Source organism: Rattus norvegicus, chromosome 3, assembly GCF_021556685.1.
Source record: "Rattus norvegicus strain SHRSP/BbbUtx chromosome 3, alternate assembly SHRSP_T2T, whole genome shotgun sequence".
NCBI lineage: Eukaryota > Metazoa > Chordata > Mammalia > Rodentia > Muridae > Rattus > Rattus norvegicus.
Window position 1 is genome coordinate 121539163 of NC_141536.1, and position 23865 is coordinate 121563027.

A 23865-nucleotide genomic window follows, 5' to 3' on the forward strand; every position below is an offset into this window, starting at 1 on the left:
AGAGTTGCCTTAGTCATGGTATCTCCACACAGCAATGGAAACTAAGACATTTAGTGTCTGATATAGTATTTCCGGATGGAATTTCTGATAGGCAATTAGGATTGGACATGTTCGTGAAAGTGAAGCACAATAAAACTTTTTTAAACGTTATTTTCTTTTGGAGGGTGGTTGCAAGGGCAGAGGGAAGATAGAAAGGGATGGGTTGATGAGGGAGATTTGGATGCATAATGTGAAATTCTCAAAAAAGTCAGCTAAAAGTTGAGAGAGAGACAGAGAGACAGAGACAGAGAGACAGAGAGGAACAAAGAGACAGAGAGGGACAGAGAGACACAGAGAGAGAAAGAGTTTTCCCTTATAAGAAAAAACTCTACCTTCTTGCCTCTTTGAAGAAAGAGATGAGGTGGGCCCTCACAAGAAACCATCTATTCTGAGTCTTGGAACCATAAAAAACTTCTATTGTATTTATTATTTTGTTGAACCTAATACTATTATCACTGTGACTAATATTACTACTAGTGGCTATCTGAAATTCTAACTTAAGAATTGCTAAAACCTGGAGAGTCATCTTTCCCAAAGTCAAAATCATGGGGTAAAAAAGCCACATAACAATAACAGGGGTCAGCCCTAAAAGAATATGTATATGAGGAACACTAAATGGATTCAGCAAATCTTATTTATAAAGTGCATGTGTGTGTAGGCCTGTGTCTGTGTCAGTGTCATCTGTGTGTTGGTTGCTTTTATGTCAACGTGTAAAAGCTAGCTTTGTACAAAAATAACCTCAATTGAAAAAAATACCTCCACCAAATAGGTATGTAGCCAAGCCTCTAGGGCATCTTCTTGATTGATGAAGGATATGGAGGTCCCAGTCCTTTGGTGGTTAGTATCATTCCTCAACAAGTGGTTTTGGGGGTGTATAAGAAAACAGGATAAGTAAGCTTTAGGGAACAAGCCAGTAAGCAGCATCCCACCATGGCCTCTGCATCGGTTCCTACTTCTTGCTTTCTGCCCTGTCTTCCCTTCATGATCTTCATGATAGATGCTAGATTGTGATGTGAAACTGTAAGCTGAAATAAAGCCTTTCCTCCCCAAGTTACTTTTTGGTCATGTTTAATAATAGCAGTAGAAACCCTAACTAAAACTTAGTGTGTGTGTGTGTATGTGTGTGTGTGTGTGTATGTGTGTGTGTGTTTGAGTGTAACATTACTAATTAAAGAAAAAGAGACCATGAATTTGAAAACATTATCACAGAGTATTTGGAGAGAGGAGAATAATGGATATATATATATATATATATATATATATATATATATATATATATATATATATATGAAGTAGAAGAATTACTTTTCTATCCTGTAGCTTTTAAAAGAATAAAATAAAATTAGAAAGTATAAGCTCTAATTGACAGCCCCAAAGACATTTTATAAAGAGAAATATTCTGTTTTCTTTTCATATGAGTGACTGGTCTAAATTTATTCCTTTGATGAACTAAAGAGTCCTAACCATTAGACATCCTGGATTAATCCTCTCTATATAACTGGTGTATTATTTACTATGGCAGATTATTGGCACTGGTGAAAACTGTCAATCTTTTTGATAGAAAGAGGAAAAATTTCATCTGTTCATAATTTAATTTCTTTAGCCACATTGTTTCCATTTTTTTAAAAGAAATTTGTTAAATATGTGGAGGAAAGGGGATTTCAAGATGGCTTCCAACACCAGCCATTCCTACTTTGCATTTTATTGTTGCTTCATGCTTGGACTTTCAGACTTTGGTGCATGACTTGACTTACATAGAGTTTTAGTTGTCTTTCCTTTGTTCCAGTTATTATGAAACTTCAATATCAAAATCTCAAAGCTTTCCATTATTCTCGGTAGCCCCTTTCAATTACCTTCTCTCATCATTTGACAGCTGTTCAGAGCCCTCTGCCTTCTTGCTTGCTTTGCAGTTGTTTCTCTCTGGCCTTACTGCTTACCTTCATTCTTCTGTTTCCTCTGCGTTAAATCTGATCCCTTTGTGTATTTCCTTAGATAAGCTGTAACACACTCAAGGTTGGGCAATTATTTTCCCACAGAACCTTACAAACTTCTCTCCTTGTTTGATCCAAACCATTGTTGACCTGAAGACAGATGACAGTCTTGCCTGTAGTCCTTCATAATAAACTCTTGTCTTGATTTTTCTCACTTTATATTCATTTTATTTTTCTCCTATATCATCTATGATATAGTATAATTTGTTTCTTAGTCTAATGGTTTACATCACCGAAATTCAGACTTATATATCTTTAACAATGTCTTCCTGTCCTTTCCTTGTGTGTTTTCTGCCTAAAAAGTATGTCAGTTAGATATTTGACATTTTAAACCTGTCTGTATATCCTAGCATCTACTTAGCTATACTGTTTTATTGGTCTTATTTTCATTGTTATTTTGTTTATTTGGGGAAATGTCACTGACTTTTGTCCAACTACTCAATAATTACATTTTTGTTTTAGTTCTAGTGTTTCATACCTATTTTTATACTCTATTTTCCTCTTGAGCAACTAAGAAGTCAGGCTGAGCAAACAGCTCAACATATAAAGCACTTGCTATAGAAGACCAAGGAACAGAGTTCAAGTTCCCAGGACCCATGTAAATGCCAGATGGGTATGGTAGCCCACCCTTACTCCCAGGAAGGAAATGGACACAAGGCCTTCCCAGTAAGCTATGTAGAGAACGACAGCCTAACCAGCACATGGTACTAGTAATGCTGGGTATGCACTACAGAAAAATAAAATTAGATCCACATACCCTACCCTGCATGCAGAAAATAATTCAAAGATAATAAAAGAAAAAAGAATAAAAGAATTAGTTAAAAACCAGAAACACTAAACTATAAGGAAAGACAGAGAAACTATTTCAAAATATAGGAACAGATAAAGATTTGGTGAACAAAACTTCAATTGCAAAGGAAAAAAACCCAGGAATTAACAAATGGTAGTACATGGAATTATCAAGTTTCTATACAACAAAGTAAACTACCAACCAAGGAGGGGGAAAGCCTTAAAATAGGAGAAAATATGTGTCAGCTATATGTCAAGTAGCATGTTAATATCTACAATATTTTTTAACTGGAAATTTTAAGTACCATGAGTTGGAAAGACGCCTCCCCAGTTGAGAGTACTGGCTGCTCCTCCAGAGGACCTAGGTTGGATCTCCACTGACCATTGTTTTTGACTTCAGATCCAGGAGATCTGACCCATCTTCTTGCCTTCTGCATGAGGTACTGTATGCATATGTATGCATGTATGTATACATGTACTACATAAGCATACATATAGTTAAAATACCCATATGCATAAAATACAACTTTAACTACACATAAATAATTATTTTTAAATGTTCCACACAAACAAAACTACCAGTCAGCATAGGCTAACAAAAGGAAAATACTTCTCTCAAAAGAACACAAATGGTCAATAAATATTTTTACTTGTTCAAAACCTTTAGCCTACAGGGAAATGCAAATAAATCTTGCTTCGTATTATCTCACTTCAGTCAACCAGACTATCATCAGGAAATCAAAAGACAGCTAGTGCTTAAGAGGCTGTGAGGGAGCGGAAACACTTATTCACCACTGGGCTAGAGGTGGGGTAGAAATGAACACAGCTCCGAAAAAAAAAAAAAAAAGAAAGAAAGAAAAGAAATGAACACAGACCCAGGGAGGGTAAATGTGCCTTCCCTTAAACTAAAGAGGGAACAAATGGAACCACCAGTTGACCCTGTTAAACTACTCACGCCCATCGCCAAAGGGCTCTACATGCTCACACAGATACTTACAGATCCATGTTGATTGCTACTGTATTCACGGGAGCTGAAAAATGAGATCAACTTAGCTGTCTATCAACTCTTGAATGGATAATGAAAACATGATACATATACACAATAGAATTTTAGCCAACTGCAGAGAATAATGTAATTTTATGAAATGGGTGGATTCTAAAGTGAATATTAACTAAGCAAAGTGATGTAGACTCACAAAGACAGACATGTGTTCTCTCTCAAATGCAGATGCTGGCTTCAATGTTCACATATATGTGTCCATCCATGTGGGTTTAGTCCCCAAGAATAGAAAGGAGAGCGTGAGACCATGAAAGCAAGGAGCTGAGGAAGAGAAGGAACAAAATAGGACACATACTGTATTAACAGAAAGGAGGGTAGCATGTGTAGAAGGATAGAAAGGGGGCCAGGGTTGTCGGGGAGAAAATGGGGATGAAGCCTAACTGAACAGGTACAAATTAAGGTTCTAAAATCCCATAATGGAACTCAATATCTTGTGTGCTAACTAAAAATTAAAATAGAAAAGAATGTGGCATCCTGACTCAGTAACTGAAGTTTTACTTTAATCTTTATTAATTTATATAGCCACCTGTGACTGGGAGATGCCACCACACTTGACATTGCAGCCACAAGGAGACATGGTACAGAATATCGATATAGCTAAAAATACATTTTGACATGCTGGAGCTGCCTCTGGTTGTCTAGATATCAAGCAAAATGTATTTAAAAAGTAAGATTTTTTTTAAGTCCAGGACCAAGTATGTGGACGGTCTCCTATTTGCCTTCAAGCAGCTGATCTGTTCAGCGAGCAGCCTCTTGCCTTCTCTGTGCAGATGTCTTGAACCACCCAGTGAAGACAGTGATCCATATTATATGGGTTTGCGGAGTGAAGAAGTTGGGTGTTGAGAAAGTGCCCAACACATGTTGAATACTTAGAAATAAAGGAACTGCTGTTTCTATTTTCTAAGGATGAAAAGGAGTAGTTGCTACTCCACTGAGCAGGTAGAGAAAATTGGACAAGACTCATTTATTGAATGTTTTGAAACAAGGAAGTCATACTTTAGTCAGGATAAGATTAGACACCCTCTTCCATTTGAGGAAATAACAACACTTTAAAAAATTATGTCATCCAGATCACTGAGAGTCATTTTCCGTGTTCCCTAGGCATTGCAGGGCTGTTGGGCAAATGACAGAATGACTTGCTATGATGGAATTATGAGTTTGTGAGACAGGAAGAAACATGGTTAGATAAAAAGGTTTCTTATGAAACCTGCCCATGAGTTTGCGTTCTAATTTTTAATTTAATTATTTATTTTATAACTCAAACCCAAAAGCTGCTTAAAGGGTCACAATGTTCTGGCTTGGCAAAATATTTACAAATCATTGACATTTTCACTAATCCTCAGAGAACATGATGTGGCCTTCTGTTTTTTTTTTTTTTTTTTTGTACTTTTGTCCTTAAGTAAGTTGTGTTTAAGAAAGACAAGCATCAGAGGGTAACTCACCATATGCTGTCATGTCATACATTACTTAATATATTTAAACTACCAAAGACAAGTTCAAATCCCATAGAGTTAATCTCAAGCACTTGGAGATTCAGTAACTTGCATAAGTTTAAGAACAAAATATTTTAGATATGTGTCAACGCTTTTGAAAGTCATCCAGGGATAATGAAGTAATACTCGTTAAGAATTTTCTAACCAAGTGTGTGTGAAAAGATCTAATTAGAGAAATGTTTCTTCAAAGAAAAAAACTCATAATGAAAGTGAAAAAAGAGGCAGTTCCAAAAAAACGGAAATTCTAAGAAGCATTATGAATTTGTTCATAGATTCTGTTTGTTCTAGTGAAGACAAAATCCTGTCTGAAGCACATGAATAGAACTTTTTTAATGTTCTTCCAGGGCAGATTTTAACCACAGCAACAGATTACATCTCTCATTCCGATTTGCATTTGTTAAAATGCAATTCCCAAAAAGGTAGTAGGGGTGGATGCTTCTAGAACTTCCCAGCTACCCTTGGTTTCACACTCCAAAAACCATAATCTTTGCTCTTATGCTAAAAAGAAAAGGGAAAGGAAAGGAAGAAAAGGAAAGGGGAGAGGAGGGAAGGAAATCATCTCAGTCCACCCATGTGACTTCTAGGTGAAAACTTGTGAATTGATGAGAATCAGGCTTCTCAGAACTCCCTTAGGTTTTCCTGTAGTTCAGGCTGAGAATATGTGTTCCTTGGTTCAGTCGTTGTCACGGAGATGATTTTTGTTTAACAAATAAGTGAAATAAACAGTTACAGACAAACCAGACAGTATAAACTTTACATGTATGAATAACTTCCTTTCAAACCCTACTCTCTTAATCTTGCCTTTTGAGCTCTTTCTAATTAGATAGATTCATTGTTTTCACTAAACATTTTACCTAGTAAACACTTTATCTATAATACGCTAAATATTGTGAAAGATGAAGAAATGAGCCAGATGATCCATTTGGATAAGAAGAGATGTGGTGATGCTGGGGGGCAGTCCTAGGTACAGTGATTGCAAGCTACAGAACTAGATGCGGAAGTGTCTTTCAATGAACTACCCATTATCAAACCTAAGTTAGTAGATTTGCATGATTATGCCACAGAATAAAGTTGTATGAACTGATATATGTTGTGATGCCAGTTAAATGAGAAAACTTCCGAAACGACATTCTTACTTCATCTGTCCCCCTGTTTAATTGAGTCAACTTGGGAACTAAAGTAAAATTTCATTCATCTTTATGTATTCAAACCTGATCCTCTAGAATCAATTGTATTAATCTTCTAATCGCCTGCATATGTCCAGTCTCTCACTAGTATTATTCTAAGTTTCCACACAATCAGCCCACACAATAGTTGTGCTTCCTGACTTCAGAATGGTGCACATGGTGTTAGGGCCATTACACAAGGTAGGAATGAACTAAGATGCTAATTTCTCAAGTCTACCTTCTTTAGTTTGAATACATGTTACCTACAGCGGCTTTATTCTACTAGTATGTCTGTACGGAGTAGTCTGGCAATTTGATAAGATTCTAAATTCATCCATCAATTTTCACCCTGAAATGGGATTATTTAACCTTCCTTTAAAATTGCTTGATAACACTTTATATCTACTACAGTCTATTCCATTGATTTCTATCTACCCTGTACTGGCTGGTTTTGTGTGTCAAGTTGACACAAGCTGGAGTTATCACAGAGAAAGGAGCCTCCCTTGAGGAAATGTCTCCACGAGATCCAGCTGTAAGACATTTTCTCAATTAGTGATCAAGTGGGGAGGATCCTTTGTGGATGGTACCAGCCCTGGGCTGGTAGTCTTGGGTTCTATATGAAAGCAAGCTGAGCAAGCCAGGGGAAGCAAGCCAGTAAGTAACATCTCTCTATGGCCTCTGCATCAGCTCCTACTTCCTGCCCTGTGTGAATTTCAGTCCTGACTTCCTTTGGTGATGAACAGCAATGTGAATGATTACGCTGAATAAACCCTTTCCTCCCCAACTTGCTTCTTAGTCATGTTTGTGCAGGAATAGAAACCCTGATTAAGATACACCATCACCATCTTCTCTATTTTATTATATGCCAATACTTGTCATCAAGTTGTTATATTTCAAAGTTAGCACAGAGCCAGCATAATGAATGCATAATTAAGTGGATGAAATTAATGGTGCAGAACTTCCAGGCAGAATTTCTTTGGTACTCATCATTGATGATAGGTCTAAAAATTAGCAGTAGTAGTCATAGTAATAGTCAGTCGATAAGGTAGTACCGTTAAAGCAGTGTGTGATACAAGATGCACACTGAGGTGTAGAATCCACAGCATTTCTATTATGACAGTACTCAACAGAGTAGAGTATAATTTTTTTAATTCAAAAGCAAAAGTTAGCACTAAGCTTTGTTTAAACATTTCTCAACTACTGCAGAGTAGAGGTGGACTAATTTTCTTCCTTTAATTTTATGATATATAATTTTATGATAATATGTATATATTAGATGACAGAATCAAAGTAGATTACATTTCCAAAGCTTTAATCTAGGGACACATGACTTGAATAGGAAATGCTGACCGCTCTTGCAGAAGACCTGGGTTTAGTTTGAAGCACCTATAGTGGCTCACACGTGCCTGTGACCTTGTTCTACAAGGTCTGATGTCCTCCTCTGACTTATGAAGTCTCTATGCACTCATGGAGCACGTATGGAAATAAAGGCATGTATGTGTTCAAGTCTGTATCTTTAGATTCTAGGTTTTAGTAGACATTCTCATCTTAAACTCCTTACTTTAAACTTCGTTTTGGTAGTCTCTCTAGGGCCATATTTTTTAAAGGTATTTTTAAAGGCAAGAAGACATTTCCATGGATGAACACATACTGAATAGTCACTGTAATCTTCGTAGTTTCCAAGAGAATTTGCATACATGAAAATGCCAAAAGCAGAGATGGATTTATTAATACCTGCAACTTAATAACTCTGAATTACTTAGGAGATTGCTATTTTATAAGATCCAGGTTTGGTTTCCAGTATCTATAAAGGTTCACAAGTGCTGATAACCCAGTTCCATAAGATCTGATGCCCTCCTCTGACCTCTGAAGGTTCTATGTACATGAAATGCACATGTAGACATGAAGGCATATGGACATACATAAATGTTTTTGAGAGAGAAAGGGGAGTGTACATCTTTCAATTTACAACATCATCTGTTCTATCAAATGATAGGGCATCTGCCATGAATTTTTATGTAAATGATCATAAAATCAGTGTATAAGAAAGTAGGAAAATGGCAAACCTCTCAAAATTCCCTTTACAACAATGGGCAGTGAGGTCAACCGTCTGAGCCATTTAATATCATCCCAGCTGAGAGATGGGTCTATGGCTTGTGCCACATATTCAGCAAGGCCACTGTTGTCTCCAAAATTCCCCTTAGGAGAAAATGCCAAATCGTTGGTTTCAAAGTTTTTCATCCTAGAATAGATATATAGAATATGAATTAGAGACAACTTATATCTGACTTGATACATAGAAGAGGAATTAGAGACAGCTTATATCTGACTTGGTGAAAAATAAGGAAAAGAGTCCCCCTGTCTGAAATATACTTAGTCACTTACGGGTTGGTTGTCTGCAACTTTTCTAGGTGCAGGAGTGTGTTCTAACTGTGACCATCCAGTGATTTCAACTGGCCACCTAAAGTTTACTTTACAGAAGTGTGCTTTATTCAGACAAATCAGTTTTGATTATTGATATGTGGCCATGTTCAAATGTTTCCTGTTTCGGTCAGTTTACAACTACAAACAATAGACTGGATGTTATTTTCAGCCAGCCATGCAAATTCAGCATAATAGAAACCATTTGCTTTATGGTTTACAAAGACCTTTTATATATTCATATTTGTACATTTCTCCTTTTGAAAATTTCTTAGAAGGTAACATTGAATCACTACAATTCCTATTTTATATAAAAAAAAATAGTAACTCATGTGCGGAACACAGTGACCAAGAAGAAAGCTAGCTCAGGACATTATTGGGGATCTGGCCTGTATCATTAGACTGATAATGATATATTTTTGGCTTAGATGTGTTGGACTGTGGGCATTGATGGGAGTCAGGAAGTGTCTCCTGTACTCTCTGGTTGCCTGGTTATGCTCTCAGACTCTGATCTTCTATAGAACCTTGGCAAGAGCCTGGCTTTCAAGTGATCACCAACCATCATTCTTTCTTTTGTGCATGTGCATGTGCATGTACCTGTGCGTGTGTCTTAGTGCCAGACTTCATTACCACACAGCAAACTGGAAGTGTCATCTCCTGCCCCTCTGGGTGGATTCGCTCTGAGATGTAGTATGCATAATGATCCCAGAATGTTCTCACTGGATTAGGTGCTTCAGGGGCCCACAGTTTTATCAGTCTTCACACAATTCTGCCTTTTGTTGCCTTCCTCTCCTGATCATACTTTCCTATATGCTAACAGTCTTCACTTTCCGAAATACACTGGGCCAATGGCTGTTTTGTTCCCAGGGACCCACAGCCTAGCGATGCTACTCCTGAGCTGTCATCCTCTCCTACTCTAACTTGTTGATTTAGTTGACCAAGTAGTTCTCTAACTCACAACCAAGCCTCTACTACTGAATCCCCCATGCTTGAAATCCTCTTCCTTGCTCTAACATGTCCTTCCTGGATGTATTTAGACAGTCTCACAAGCTAAAGAAAGAGGTCACTCTGCTTGCAGCTCTGATCATTCCTCATGGATGACTGGCAATGTGGGCATGCAAATGGTTCCTTCCATGTGGCTTAGCAGTCTACACTCTCCAAATTTACTTGCACACTAATCACATGAAAGACTTCTCTTGAATTGCTGGAACTCAACTCGCTCTCCTACACACTTTAACGGAGCTGATAGCCGTTCTTAGGGGAAAACACAACTGTTGGATTAGTCCTGGCTCATTTTCCCCTCCACCACCTCTGCCACTGAACGTAGAGAAGATCTTAGAGCCATGGCTAAAACTGCATGTCGGCAGACGGAAGCATCTAGGAATTCTATTTTCAAATCACTTGTAGACATTCTTTTCATACAAAATTGGTTGATACTTAGTTTACACTTCGGGGCATTTCAGCTAAAATGATCCATGGAGTAGTTGGGGAGCACAGACCATCCAATGGAGACTAACTGTGAGCTCCAAACCACCCTAAGCAAGCCACTGTGTCATGGCAGCCTCCTCCGTAGGCTGAACATACTCCTGTAGATTCAGGGACATAAAGACATAAAGAACCCCCAAATACTTGATGTCCATCTAGTTATTGGCTTTTGATGGAATGCCTGAGCTTTTCTATTTGTCAAAGCACTTAGGGTTATACAGTATGTCACAATCCTAGGTCGTCTGTGGTCTCCTTAATGTGAATTGGATTAAGCTTTCTGTTCAATAAGTATATTCTTGGGAGAGAAACTTACCCCATTACATCAATAATACTAAACTCCAAACATAAATAATACTGTTAAAAGAAAAAAAGCACAATCTATCCCATCATCCGACAAGAAGGGAAAAAAAGGAAACCATCTGCAAGTGTCCCTGCCCCCACTCCAAACAGGCGGCACTGCTTCGGCAGGGGCGGGTGAAAGGGTGAGATGGATAGGAAAAACAGAAACATGGATAAAATTATATAAATAACTGTTGTTATTCTTGGACCATGCAATGCAGATCAACACTTGAATGAATGTTGCCTTACAGAAATCTCAGGGCACAATGAAGCCTTGTTGTTACTCTAAACTTTGTTCAAAGCCAGAAGCCAAGAAAAAGTTTTCAGATATCTTGACAGAGAACCACGATGGAGTGTTTTACTGATGGCTCTGAAAGAAACTGCCATGAATGCTATTTTTATTCAGATTGTGACATATATGTGTGCATATATATGTATATAATATAGTATGTATATATACATATATACATATGCATATGTGCATATATATAGTCTTTAAACCTTAAAGTGCCTTCTGATATTTATTTTGTAAAAAATGAAAACACAACACCAAAATATTAACATAACTATTTAGAACTTAATTTTCAGAATCCTAAGCTGGTAAATACTGCAAAGAGATCAATTTTCTTCCTTGTAAAGGAAGTGGCTTTTGACATAGTTTTTAATCTAACATAGAAATTGACTTTGATTTTAGTAAGTCAGTATCAAGGGACAGTGATAATTGCTAAAGTTAATTATGTTTAAAGAAACTAATAGTCTAATAATAAAAACGAGCATTGATGGTAACATATGACTTATAAACGAGCATTGATGGTAACATATGACTTATAAAAATATTGATAGTACAATACTAAGGATAAAGCTGCATCTTTGCACTGAAAACTCCCAAAAATAAAGAAAATAAAAATCAGCTACGTTAACAATTTCCATCAGAGTACAGAGAAGAAGAGAAGTTCACAATTCCCAGGAGATAAGGACAGGCATCAGCCTTTCTTCTGTGCTTAGGAAAGCACAATGTTCAGAGAATATCCTGGTCACTTCCTCCTCAGTGTGGCCCAGTGGTCTAAAGACAGACCAGGGCCATAAAATTGGAGTTCCAAAACTGTTCAACTTTTTCCTAGTTACCTTATATCAGGAAATTCCCATATGTATCAGTAAATTTCATATGCTGATTATACAATTACATGCCAAATACCTATTATTATCTGTCACTGTTGTAGTATTTAATAAATGCTCGAGTAAGAGATCTCCATACATCACAAAAAACATGCAAATTGTCAAGTTTGTTGGAATGTAAATACAGGGAAAAATAAAGGCACAAAAACACATGTTAAGTGTGGCAACATGGGTAGATCATTGTAAAGCTACTATAAAAAATGAACTCAATAAGGTTGTGGTCATTGGCGTTGCAAAATGACCACAGATGTAGAGATTTACAATTTCACAAATTTGAAGGCTGGTGATATGGCTTATCTGTGAAGAACACTGGCTGCTTTTCCAAGCCCCATGTTCCATTACCAGCACATACATGCCCGCTTACAAACATCTATAACACCAGTTCCAAGGGACCCAGTGCCTGCTTCTGACCCCAGTGGGACACCACACTGCACAGATACACATGCAAGCAAAACACTCATACACATAAAAACTAAATTGGAATGTTACAAATGTATTATATTAGAAAGATCAAAATGGTTTTCCATGAGCTCAACTTAAGGTGTATAGGGGTGTCCAGTCCCTTTGTCTGCCTAGACAAGAATAGATGACCCCATGTGTTCTCACAGTGGCCAGCCCAGCTCCCCCACGGTACGTGGTTCCAAACTCTGCTTTAGCATCTCAGTTCCTCCTCTGCCCAACATAAATGTCTCTGCCTAACAAAAACTCTTCGTTGCATATAATATCTAATGTGATGAAACAGGATCATCTCCCATCTCAAGATCCTTAACTCAATCCCTTCTCTCAAGCTCATTTTCCCATGGAAGGTATCAGGTTCCGGGGATCAGGAATGGACAGACACCTTTTGCCTTAGTGTGCATTCCTAACAATGATTCGCTCTTGTCACTTTTCCTTAAACTGTCTGGTACCGTGAATGGAGGGGAAGAGACAAATCGTAAACAAAGTAATGAATCATGTCCATGGAGCAGGGACAAAGCAAAAGGCCTCTGCCTCACAGGCTCTGGAATCCGCGTGGTAAACTGGCTTTTTTTCTGCTTCTTCAGGAGAGGAAGATTTCCCCTCTGTCTCTCACTTGCATGGTTTGTAAAGAGCACACACGCATATGTTTTGCATATAGACCAAGTGGCCATTACCAACCCTCTGAACTCTCTCTGCTCCCAGGTGCCAAGAGTCAGGGCCCTCCCCTCCACCGGGCAGAGGAAGTAGCAAGGGCTGGAAGGAGCCAGGCTTAGCGACTCATTCTCCCCTGGATTTCCTGTCTCCCTCCCTTGCCAAACCTCACTTCTGAAAAGCAGGCTTCACCTTCTATGAGTCAGGTCAGTGCAAAAAGAAACTGATTTCATATCGGGCTGTTCACAGATGAATCGGGGGCGGGGGTGGGGTGTGGATGAATGAAGCCTCAAGCGGAAGGCTTGACCTCCAGTTTGTGTGTTCTGTCTTCTAACAGAGTGTGGATCACTGAGGTGCTGCTGAGCAGAAGCCACTGGCTGCCTTGATGCCGTCAGGACAAGCCCTGCTAGTGTGTGAGGTTCGGATGGGGTGTGCCCAGCTGCAGGATATTTTACATGTTCCCCATAACCTGGATGTGTTGGTCGCGATTTGATCATCTTCAGAACAGAGCTGTGACAAGCTGGGCCACTCCTGTGAACACTAACAGCTGAAAGGGGTCTTTGTTTCATGGCTCTCCACACCATCTGGGCAGAAGTCCAGGGGCAAAGGGAAAGGGGGGAGGGGGAGGGCCTGCGGCTCATCATGCAGTCACCCTGCGTTGAGAAGCAAGGGGTCCCAGCCAGGATACACAGCAGTATTCTCTTGCCCACAAGACTAGATACTTAGCATTTGCAACCAAGATCAGGAAGCACAAAGCAAACTCCATGGTTCTATCACCATCACGGTTGTTAAGAGTGATGTCATTAGGAAAAGAGGAAATGGGCCATTCCTTCACAAACGACCAAAGGGAGTGTTTCCTGGAGGAAACTGCAGCAGTGTGAAACTAATTATTTTAGAAGGTCTATAAAAAGTAGGCAGTCAAAATAAAGAAAGTGAGTATAGATCGCATAGTAGAGAGGCTGGAAGTTGTTTGCTCCCTACATCATACCTAGGTAGCCTATTCATCGGACCGCTGGCATAGCTTTACAACCAAGTCTTTCATTAGCTTACTTGAGGTACCATATACAGAAATAATAACCCCAAAAACCCATCTGGGGGTGATAAGCATTCCCACTAATTACATCACCAGTTGACACACAGCACAATAGCAAAATCTTATCTGTAGTTCTTTAAAGTCTCTTAAGTATGTTGGTGGCTATAGTAAATGACAGTTTTGTGGTCCTTTCACAGGCTAGCAAACTCTTGTCTAAAATGCATATCACGTCACATTTCCAAAGATCTGTCTTCTTTTTGGGGAAACCTGACTAGAGTTTTGCTTCTGTTCATTTTGAACTTTTTCAGAGGTCAAACAGAGGATGCCTACACATGACTTCTTTGCTTTATTTTTTATATTTCTTCTGTTTTTAAAGCCCTAGCTGTTCCAAACACAAACAAAATGTGGACAGAGTGAGCAGCATCCCCTGTGCAATGAGCCTAGACTTCCTGGAAGGTATCCACAGTCACACAACATCAAATATCATCCACTAATTCAAAGGTTTGATATGTGTTTAGATACATATAGTCCCAAGGAATGCCATACATCTATCATAAATGGTATGGGAAATGAAGAAGAGGCCCTTTTGGTATAGAATATAGAAAAAGAAAGCAATGAAGAAAGATACTAGAGCTGAAGAAACCTAGAGTCCTTTCTCAATGAGCTCCACTGAGGCTCTGGCCTTGACTCAAGTTCCTAAAATGCTACCAGGGAAGAGACAGTTCAAAGTCAATAGAAGGTAGAATGTCCTGATAAAATATCAGTTCAATTTTAGATTATTTGATGCATGGTTTATGCCAACATGAATGAGTGGGTGAATTAATAAATCTTTTTTTCTCCATCTTTATTAAATTGGGTATTTCTTATTTACATTACAATTGTTATTCCCTTTCCTGGTTTCCAGGTCAATATCCCCTAACCCCTCCCCCTCCTGTTCTATATGGGTGTTCCCCTTCCCCTCCTCCCCCCATCATCACCCTCCCCCCAACAATCACTGGGAGTTCAATCTTGGCAGGACCTAGGGCTTCCCCTTCCACTGGTGATCTTACTAGGCTATTCATTGCTAGCTATAAGGTTGGAGCCCAGGGTCAGTCCATGTATAGTCTTTGGGTAGTGGCTTAGTCCCTGGAAGCTCTGGTTGGTTGGCATTGCTGTTCATATGGGGTTTCAAGCCCCTTCAGCTCTTTCAGTCCTTTCTCTGATTCCTTCAATGGGGGTCCTGTTCTCAGTTCAGTGGTTTGCTGCTGGCATTCGCCTATGTATTTGCCATATTCTGGCTGTGTCTCTCAGGAGAGATATACATCCGGTTCCTGTCAGCCGGCACTTCTTTGCTTCATCCATCTTATCTAATATGAGCCACATGTGGGGCAGGCTCTGAATGGGTGTTCCTTCTGTGTCTGTTCTAAACTTTGCCTCCCTATTCCCTCCCAAGCGTATTCTTGTTCCCTTTTTAAAGAAGGAGTGAAGCATTTGCGTTTTGGTCATCCTTCTTGAGTTTCATGTGTTCAATGCATCTAGGGTAATTCGAGCATTTGGGCTAACATCCACTTATCAATGAGTGCATACCATGTGTGTTTTCCTGTCATTGGGTTACCTCACTCAGGATGATCTTGATCCATGAATGAATCACATGAAAGAGGAGCAGAATGAAGAAGAAGGTAAAGGGTCAGAGGCATGGCTGCTTCTACCTTCACGTCCGTCCTTTAATCAGACTGCCTTGCTCTAGCTGTTCCTACTTCAACTAAAATTAAACTGTGAATGTGAGTCTTTGATTTCCATGGAAAAATAGGTTACCAGGATCATAATAATAAAACCGTGACCTATAAAAAAAACTAATCCGTATGCTGTTTCATATTTCCCAAAAAATTTAATGCACTTTGGTAATAAAATCTTTTGTCTTTTAAAATATACAGTAATCCCTCCTGTTCGAATATCTCAAATGTGTGGCATCCCTAAGCAGTATATGGCAGTACTTTCTCTAAAACACAGAACAAATCATTTCCAGTGCCTTTTAATGATAAGATTGATATCACTATGGTTAATGTCTCTTTGGAGCTCTTTTACTCTATGGTATCTGCTTGCAAAATAAATAAATGAAGAAAGAAGAAAGAAAGAGCGAGGGGGGAGGGAGGAAGGAAGGAAGGAAGGAAAGAAGAAAGAGAAAGAAAGAAAGAAGAAAAAAGAAAAAAAGGAAAGAAGGCAGCTTCTGGAAATAGCCCATGAAAGGAAAAGAAAAACTCCACTTGAATCTTTGAGATCATACTTACCTGAGCTGTGGTGGTAGCTTGAACCTGTTCCGCACATCATCGAAGCGATTTCCCAGGTAAGGGGTGTCCACAGTCACAAATATGGCCTTGTAACCCATCTGCTCAGCCCTCTTCACTAGCTGCCTGCTGACCTCACGATCTTTGTAGATGTAGAGTTGCATCCAGCGAAGTGCCTCCGGGCCAGCCTCTGCCACCTCTTCTATTGAGGAAGTGGCCCAGGAACTCAACATCATGCCAGTTCCCATGGTCTGACAGGCTGCAATGAAAGGAGAAAATCGAGGTAGACCTAACACAGCTCCCCCTGCTAAGACTAGTGTTTCATTCAAGAAGACCTCTGCAAATACAACCTGTCAACATGAAATCACATCTTTAAGCATAAACACATAAAACATGCATTGAATTTCACCCTCTGTTTATTATATCATTTGATGAAGAATAAGTAAATAACCCAAGGATAGCTGAAGGTGGAGACACCAAGAGCAATCGAAATGACTATCTTAGGGTACTGGCTATAGTGCATATAATTAATTTATAAAATACATACAACCATTAAGGATAGCACTGTTATGAAGGATAATTTATGTGTCAGCTTGTCTAGGGCATAATGCTCAAATATTTGGTCAAATAAATCTGGATGTTACCATGAGGTATTGTTATTCTCCCAGCTGACTGTCTTTGAACTTGACTTTGATATCACCTTCCATCAAATTCTTCAGCCTTCTGCTTAGTCTGAAGATTTGGAGTTTAGGTGCCACCATGATTGTGTAACCCAAGTCCTAGAAATAAATCCTTATCTTAAGTAGTAGTTTGGAGTTGATAGATAGAGTAGTATAGGTTAATAGATAGATAATAGATAGGTGATACAAAGAAAGAAGGATTATAGAAAGATTAGATAGATAGATAGATAGATAGACAGACAGACAGACAGACAGACAGACATTGTTATCTGTATTGGGAGATAGATGATCCCATCTCTCTGGAGAACTCTAGTTGCTATAATTATTAAATACTTATAGGACTGGGGAGATGGCTCAGCAGTTAAGAGCACTGGCTGCTCTTCAAGATGTCCTGAATCAATTCCCGGCAAGCACACTCCGCATAACATGAAAACACCAAATCAGCCTCTTCTCCACTAAACACTTTCTACCTATTAGGGAAGAAACCCCCTCACCCATGTTCTTTTTAGTCTTCCGTCTGTAATGGGATCTGACACCCTCTTCTGGTGTATCTAGAGACAGCTACAATGTACTAATAGGCATAGAATAAATAAGTCTTTAAAAAATACTTATAGATGCATCTTAATACAATAAAGATACGTAGATAGATTTTTAAAAAGTCCAAAAACATTCATTACATGATTCCATATTTGTACAAATTATAACCCACCTAAACAAACTAAACATTAATGAGTTATAAAACCACGATGAATTCAGGCTTCTCTTCCTTTTTCTAGTTCTGAATTTCTTTTTTTTTCCATTACATATATGGTTTTGATTTCTTTTTTTTTTTTAATTAACTTGAATATTTCTTATATACATTTCGAGTGTTATTCCCTTTCCCGGTTTCCGGGCAAACATCCCCCTCCCCCTCCCCTTCCTTATGGGTGTTCCCCTCCCAACCCTCCCCCCATTGCCGCCCTCCCCCCATAGTCTAGTTCACTGGGGGTTCAGTCTTAGCAGGACCCAGGGCTTCCCCTTCCACTGGTGCTCTTACTAGGATATTCATTGCTACCTATGGGGTCAGAGTCCAGGGTCAGTCCATGTATAGTCTTTAGGTAGTGGCTTAGTCCCTGGAAGCTCTGGTTGCTTGACATTGTTGTACATATGGGGTCTCGAGCCCCTTCAAGCTCTTCCAGTTCTTTCTCTGATTCCTTCAATGGGGGACCTATTCTCAGTTCAGTGGTTTACTGCTGGCATTCGCCTCTGTATTTGCTGTATTCTGGCTGTGTCTCTCAGGAGCGATCTACATCCGGCTCCTGTCAGTCTGCACTTCTTTGCTTCATCCATCTTGTCTAATTGGGTGGCTGTATATGTATGGGCCACATGTGGGGCAGGCTCTGAATGGGTGTTCCTTCAGTCTCTGTTTTAATCTTTGCCTCTCCCTTCCCTGCCAAGGGTATTCTTTTTCCTCATTTAAAGAAGGAGTGAAGCATTCACATTTTGATCATCCGTCTTGAGTTTCGTTTGTTCTAGGGATCTAGGGTAATTCAAGCATTTGGGCTAATAGCCACTTATCAATGAGTGCATACCATGTATGTCTTTCTGTGATTGGGTTAGCTCACTCAGGATGATATTTTCCAGTTCCAACCATTTGCCTACGAATTTCATAAACTCGTTGTTTTTGATAGCTGAGTAATATTCCATTGTGTAGATGTACCACATTTTCTGTATCCATTCCTCTGTTGAAGGGCATCTGGGTTCTTTCCATTTTCTGGCTATTATATATAAGGCTGCAATGAACATAGTGGAGCACGTGTCTCTTTACATGTTGAGGCATCTTTTGGGTATATGCCCAAGAGAGGTATAGCTGGATCCTCAGGCAGTTCAATGTCCAATTTTCTGAGGAACCTCCAGACTAATTTCCAGAATGGTTTTACCAGTCTGCAATACCACCAACAATGGAGGAGTGTTCCTCTTTCTCCACATCCTCGCCAGCATCTGCTGTCACCTGAGTTTTTGATCTTAGCCATTCTCACTGGTGTGAGGTGAAATCTCAGGGTTGTTTTGATTTGCATTTCCCTTATGACTAAAGATGTTGAACATTTCTTTAGGTGTTTCTCAGCCATTCGGCATTCCTCAGCTGTGAATTCTTTGTTTAGCTCTGAACCCCATTTTTTAATAGGGTTATTTGTTTCCCTGTGGTCTAACTTCTTGAGTTCTTTCTATATTTTGGATATAACGCCTCTATCTGTTGTAGGATTGGTAAAGATCTTTTCCCAATCTGTTGGTTGCCGTTTTGTCCTAACCACAGTGTCCTTTGCCTTACAGAAGCTTTGCAGTTTTATGAGATCCCATTTGTCGATTCTTGATCTTAGAGCGTAAGCCATTGGTATTTTGTTCAGGAAATTTTTTCCAGTGCCCATGTGTTCCAGATGCTTCCCTAGTTTTTCTTCTATTAGTTTGAGTGTGTCTGGTTTGATGTGGAGGTCCTTGATCCACTTGGACTTAAGCTTTGTACAGGGTGATAAGGATGGATCGATCTGCATTCTTCTACATGTTGCCCTCCAGTTGAACCAGCACCATTTGCTGAAAATGCTATTTTTTTTTCCATTGGATGGTTTTGGCTCCTTTGTCAAAAATCAACTGACCATAGGTGTGCGGGTTCATTTCTGGGTCTTCAATTCTATTCCATTGGTCTATCTGTCTGTCTCTGTACCAATACCATGCAGTTTTTATCACTATTGCTCTGTAATACTGCTTGAGTTCAGGGATAGTGATTCCCCCTGAAGTCCTTTTATTGTTGAGGATAGCTTTAGATATCCTGGGTTTTTTGTTATTCCAGATGAATTTGCAAATTGTTCTGTCTAACTCTTTGAAGAATTGGATTGGTATTTTGATGGGGATTGCATTGAATCTGTAGATTGCTTTTGGTAAAATGGCCATTTTTACTATATTAATCCTGCCAATCCATGAGCATGGGAGATCTTTCCATCTTCTGAGGTCTTCTTCAATTTCTTTCCTCAGTGTCTTGAAGTTCTTATTGTACAGATCTTTTACTTGCTTGGTTAAAGTCACACCGAGGTACTTTATATTATTTGGGTCTATTATGAAGGGTGTCGTTTCCCTAATTTCTTTCTCGGCTTGTTTCTCTTTTGTATAGAGGAAGGCAACTGATTTATTTGAGTTAATTTTATACCCAGCCACTTTGCTGAAGTTGTTTATCAGCTTTAGTAGTTCTCTGGTGGAACTTTTGGGATCACTTAAATATACTATCATATCATCTGCAAATAGTGATATTTTGACCTCTTCTTTTCCGATCTGTATCCCCTTGACATCCTTTTGTTGTCTGATTGCTCTGGCTAGAACTTCAAGAACTATATTGAATAAGTAGGGAGAGAGTGGGCAGCCTTGTCTAGTCCCTGATTTTAGTGGGATTGCTTCAAGTTTCTCTCCATTTAGTTTAATGTTAGCAACCGGTTTGCTGTATATGGCTTTTACTATGTTTAGGTATGGGCCTTGAATTCCTATTCTTTCCAGGACTTTTATCATGAAGGGGTGTTGAATTTTGTCAAATGCTTTCTCAGCATCTAATGAAATGATCATGTGGTTCTGTTCTTTCAGTTTGTTTATATAATGGATCACGTTGATGGTTTTCCGTATATTAAACCATCCCTGCATGCCTGAGATGAAGCCTACTTGATCATGGTGGATGATTGTTTTGATGTGCTCTTGGATTCGGTTTGCCAGAATTTTGTTGAGTATTTTTGCGTCGATATTCATAAGGGAAATTGGTCTGAAGTTCTCTTTCTTTGTTGTGTCTTTGTGTGGTTTAGGTATAAGAGTAATTGTGGCTTCGTAGAAGGTATTCGGTAGTGATCCATCTGTTTCAATTTTGTGGAATAGTTTGGATAATATTGGTATGAGGTCTTCTATGAAGGTTTGATAGAATTCTGCACTAAACCCGTCTGGACCTGGGCTCTTTTTGGTTGGGAGACCTTTAATGACTGCTTCTATTTCCTTAGGAGTTATGGGGTTGTTTAACTGGTTTATCTGTTCCTGATTTAACTTCGATACCTGGTATCTATATAGGAAATTGTCCATTTCCTGAAGATTTTCAAGTTTTGTTGAATATAGGTTTTTATAGTAAGATCTGATGATTTTTTGAATTTCCTCTGAATCTGTAGTTATGTCTCCCTTTTCATTTCTGATTTTGTTAATTTGGACGCACTCTCTGTGTCCTCTCGTTAGTCTGGCTAAGGGTTTATCTATCTTGTTGATTTTCTCAAAGAACCAACTTTTGGTTCTGTTGATTCTTTCTATGGTCCTTTTTGTTTCTACTTGGTTGATTTCAGCTCTGAGTTTGATTATTTCCTGCCTTCTACTCCTCCTGGGTGTATTTGCTTCTTTTTGTTCTAGAGCTTTTAGGTGTGCTGTCAAGCTGCTGACATATGCTCTTTCCTGTTTCTTTCTGCAGGCACTCAGCGCTATGAGTTTTCCTCTTAGCACAGCTTTCATTGTGTCCCATAAGTTTGGGTATGTTGTACCTTCATTTTCATTAAATTCTAAAAAGTTTTTAATTTCTTTCTTTATTTCTTCCTTGACCAGGTTATCATTGAGTAGAGCATTGTTCAATTTCCACGTATATGTGGGCATTCTTCCCTTATTGTTATTGAAGACCAGTTGTAGGCCGTGGTGGTCCGATATCACGCATGGGATTGTTTCTATCTTTCTGTACCTGTTGAGGCCCATTTTTTGACCAATTATATGGTCAGTTTTGGAGAAAGTACCATGAGGAGCTGAGAAGAAGGTATATCCTTTTGCTTTAGGATAGAATGTTCTATAAATATCCGTTAAGTCCATTTGGCTCATGACTTCTCTTAGTCTGTCGACATCACTGTTTAATTTCTGTTTCCATGATCTGTCCATTGATAAGAGTGGGGTGTTGAAATCTCCCACTATTATTGTGTGAGGTGCAATGTGTGTTTGGAGCTTTAGTAAGGTTTCTTTTACGTATGTAGGTGCCCTTGTATTTGGGGCATAGATATTTAGGATTGAGATTTCATCTTGGTGGATTTTTCCTTTGATGAATATGAAGTGTCCTTCCTTATCTTTTTTGATGACTTTTAGTTGAAAATTGATTTTATTTGATATTAGAATGCCTACTCCAGCTTGCTTCTTCCGACCATTTGCTTGGAAAGTTGTTTTCCAGCCTTTCACTCTGAGGTAGTGTCTGTCTTTGTCTCTGAGGTGTGTTTCCTGTAGGCAGCAGAATGCAGGGTCCTTGTTGCGTATCCAGTTTGTTAATCTATGTCTTTTTATTGGGGAGTTGAGGCCATTGATGTTGAGAGATATTAAGGAATAGTGATTATTGCTTCCTGTTATATTCATATTTGGATGTGAGGTTATGTTTGTGTGCTTTTCTTCTCTTTGTTTTGTTGCCAAGATGATTAGTTTCTTGCTTCTTCTAGGGTATAGCTTGCCTCCTTATCTTGTGCTTTACCATTTATTATCCTTTGTAGTGCTGGATTTGTAGAAAGATATTGTGTAAATTTGTTTTTGTCATGGAATATCTTGGTTTCTCCATCTATGTTAATTGAGAATTTTGCAGGATACAGTAACCTGGCCTGGCATTTGTGTTCTCTTAGGGTCTGTATGACATCTGTCCAGGATCTTCTGGCCTTCATAGTTTCTGGCGAAAAGTCTGGTGTGATTCTGATAGGTCTGCCTTTATATGTTACTTGACCTTTTTCCCTTGCTGCTTTTAATATTCTCTCTTCATTTTGTCCGTTTGGTGTTTTGACTATTATGTGACGGGAGGTGTTTCTTTTTTGGTCCAATCTATTTGGAGTTCTGTAGGCTTCTTGTATGCCTATGGGTATCTCTTTTTTTAGGTTAGGGAAATTTTCTTCTATGATTTTGTTAAAGATATTTACTGGTCCTTTGAGCTGGGAGTCTTCACTCTCTTCTATACCTATTATCCTTAGGTTTGATCTTCTCATTGAGTCCTGGATTTCCTGTATGTTTTGGACCAGTAGCTTTTTCCGCTTTACATTATCTTTGACAGTTGAGGCGATGATTTCTATGGAATCTTCTGCTCCTGAGATTCTCTCTTCCATCTCTTGTATTCTGTTGGTGAAGCTTGTATCTACAGCTCCTTGTCTCTTCTTTTGGTTTTCTATATCCAGGGTTGTTTCCATGTGTTCTTTCTTGATTGCTTCTATTTCCATTTTTAATTCCTTCAACTGTTTGATTGTGTTTTCCTGGAATTCTTTCAGGGATTTTTGCGATTCTTTCAGGAATTTTTGCGATTCCTCTCTGTAGGCTTCTACTTGTTTATTAATGTTTTCCTGTGTTTCCCTAAGGGAGTTCTTCACGTCTTTCTTGAAGTCCTCCAGCATCATGATCAAATATGATTTTGAAACTAGATCTTGCTTTTCTGGTGTGTTTGGATATTCCATGTTTGTTTTGGTGGGAGAATTGGGCTCCAATGATGCCATGTAGTCTTGGTTTCTGTTGCTTGGATTCCTGCGCTTGCCTCTCGCCATCAGATTATCTCTAGTGTTACTTTGTTCTGCTATTTCTGACAGTGGCTAGACTGTCCTATAAGCCTGTGTGTCAGGAGTGCTGTAGACTTTTTTTCCTCTCTTTCAGTCAGTTATGGGGACAGAGTGTTCTGCTTTCGGGCGTGTAGTTTTTCCTCTCTACAGGTCTTCAGCTGTTCCTGTGGGCCTGTGTCTTGAGTTCACCAGGCAGCTTTCTTGCAGCAGAAAAGTTGGTCTTACCTGTGGTCCCGAGGCTCAAGTTTGCTCGAGGGGTGCTGCCCACGGGCTCTTTGCG

General features: G+C 39.1%; 1 protein-coding gene across 2 annotated transcripts in view; it reads right to left on the reverse strand.

Annotated features, from left to right (window-relative positions):
- Positions 1-23865, reverse strand: part of Hao1 (hydroxyacid oxidase 1) — a 58582-nt gene that overhangs the window by 10645 nt on the left and 24072 nt on the right. For both annotated transcript variants that reach the window (XM_087652174.1, NM_001107780.2), the window contains 2 exon segments: positions 16370-16625; positions 8605-8780 (listed from right to left, as the gene is read on the reverse strand). In XM_087652174.1, coding sequence (XP_087508300.1) covers positions 8605-8780; positions 16370-16625 — 432 coding nt within the window.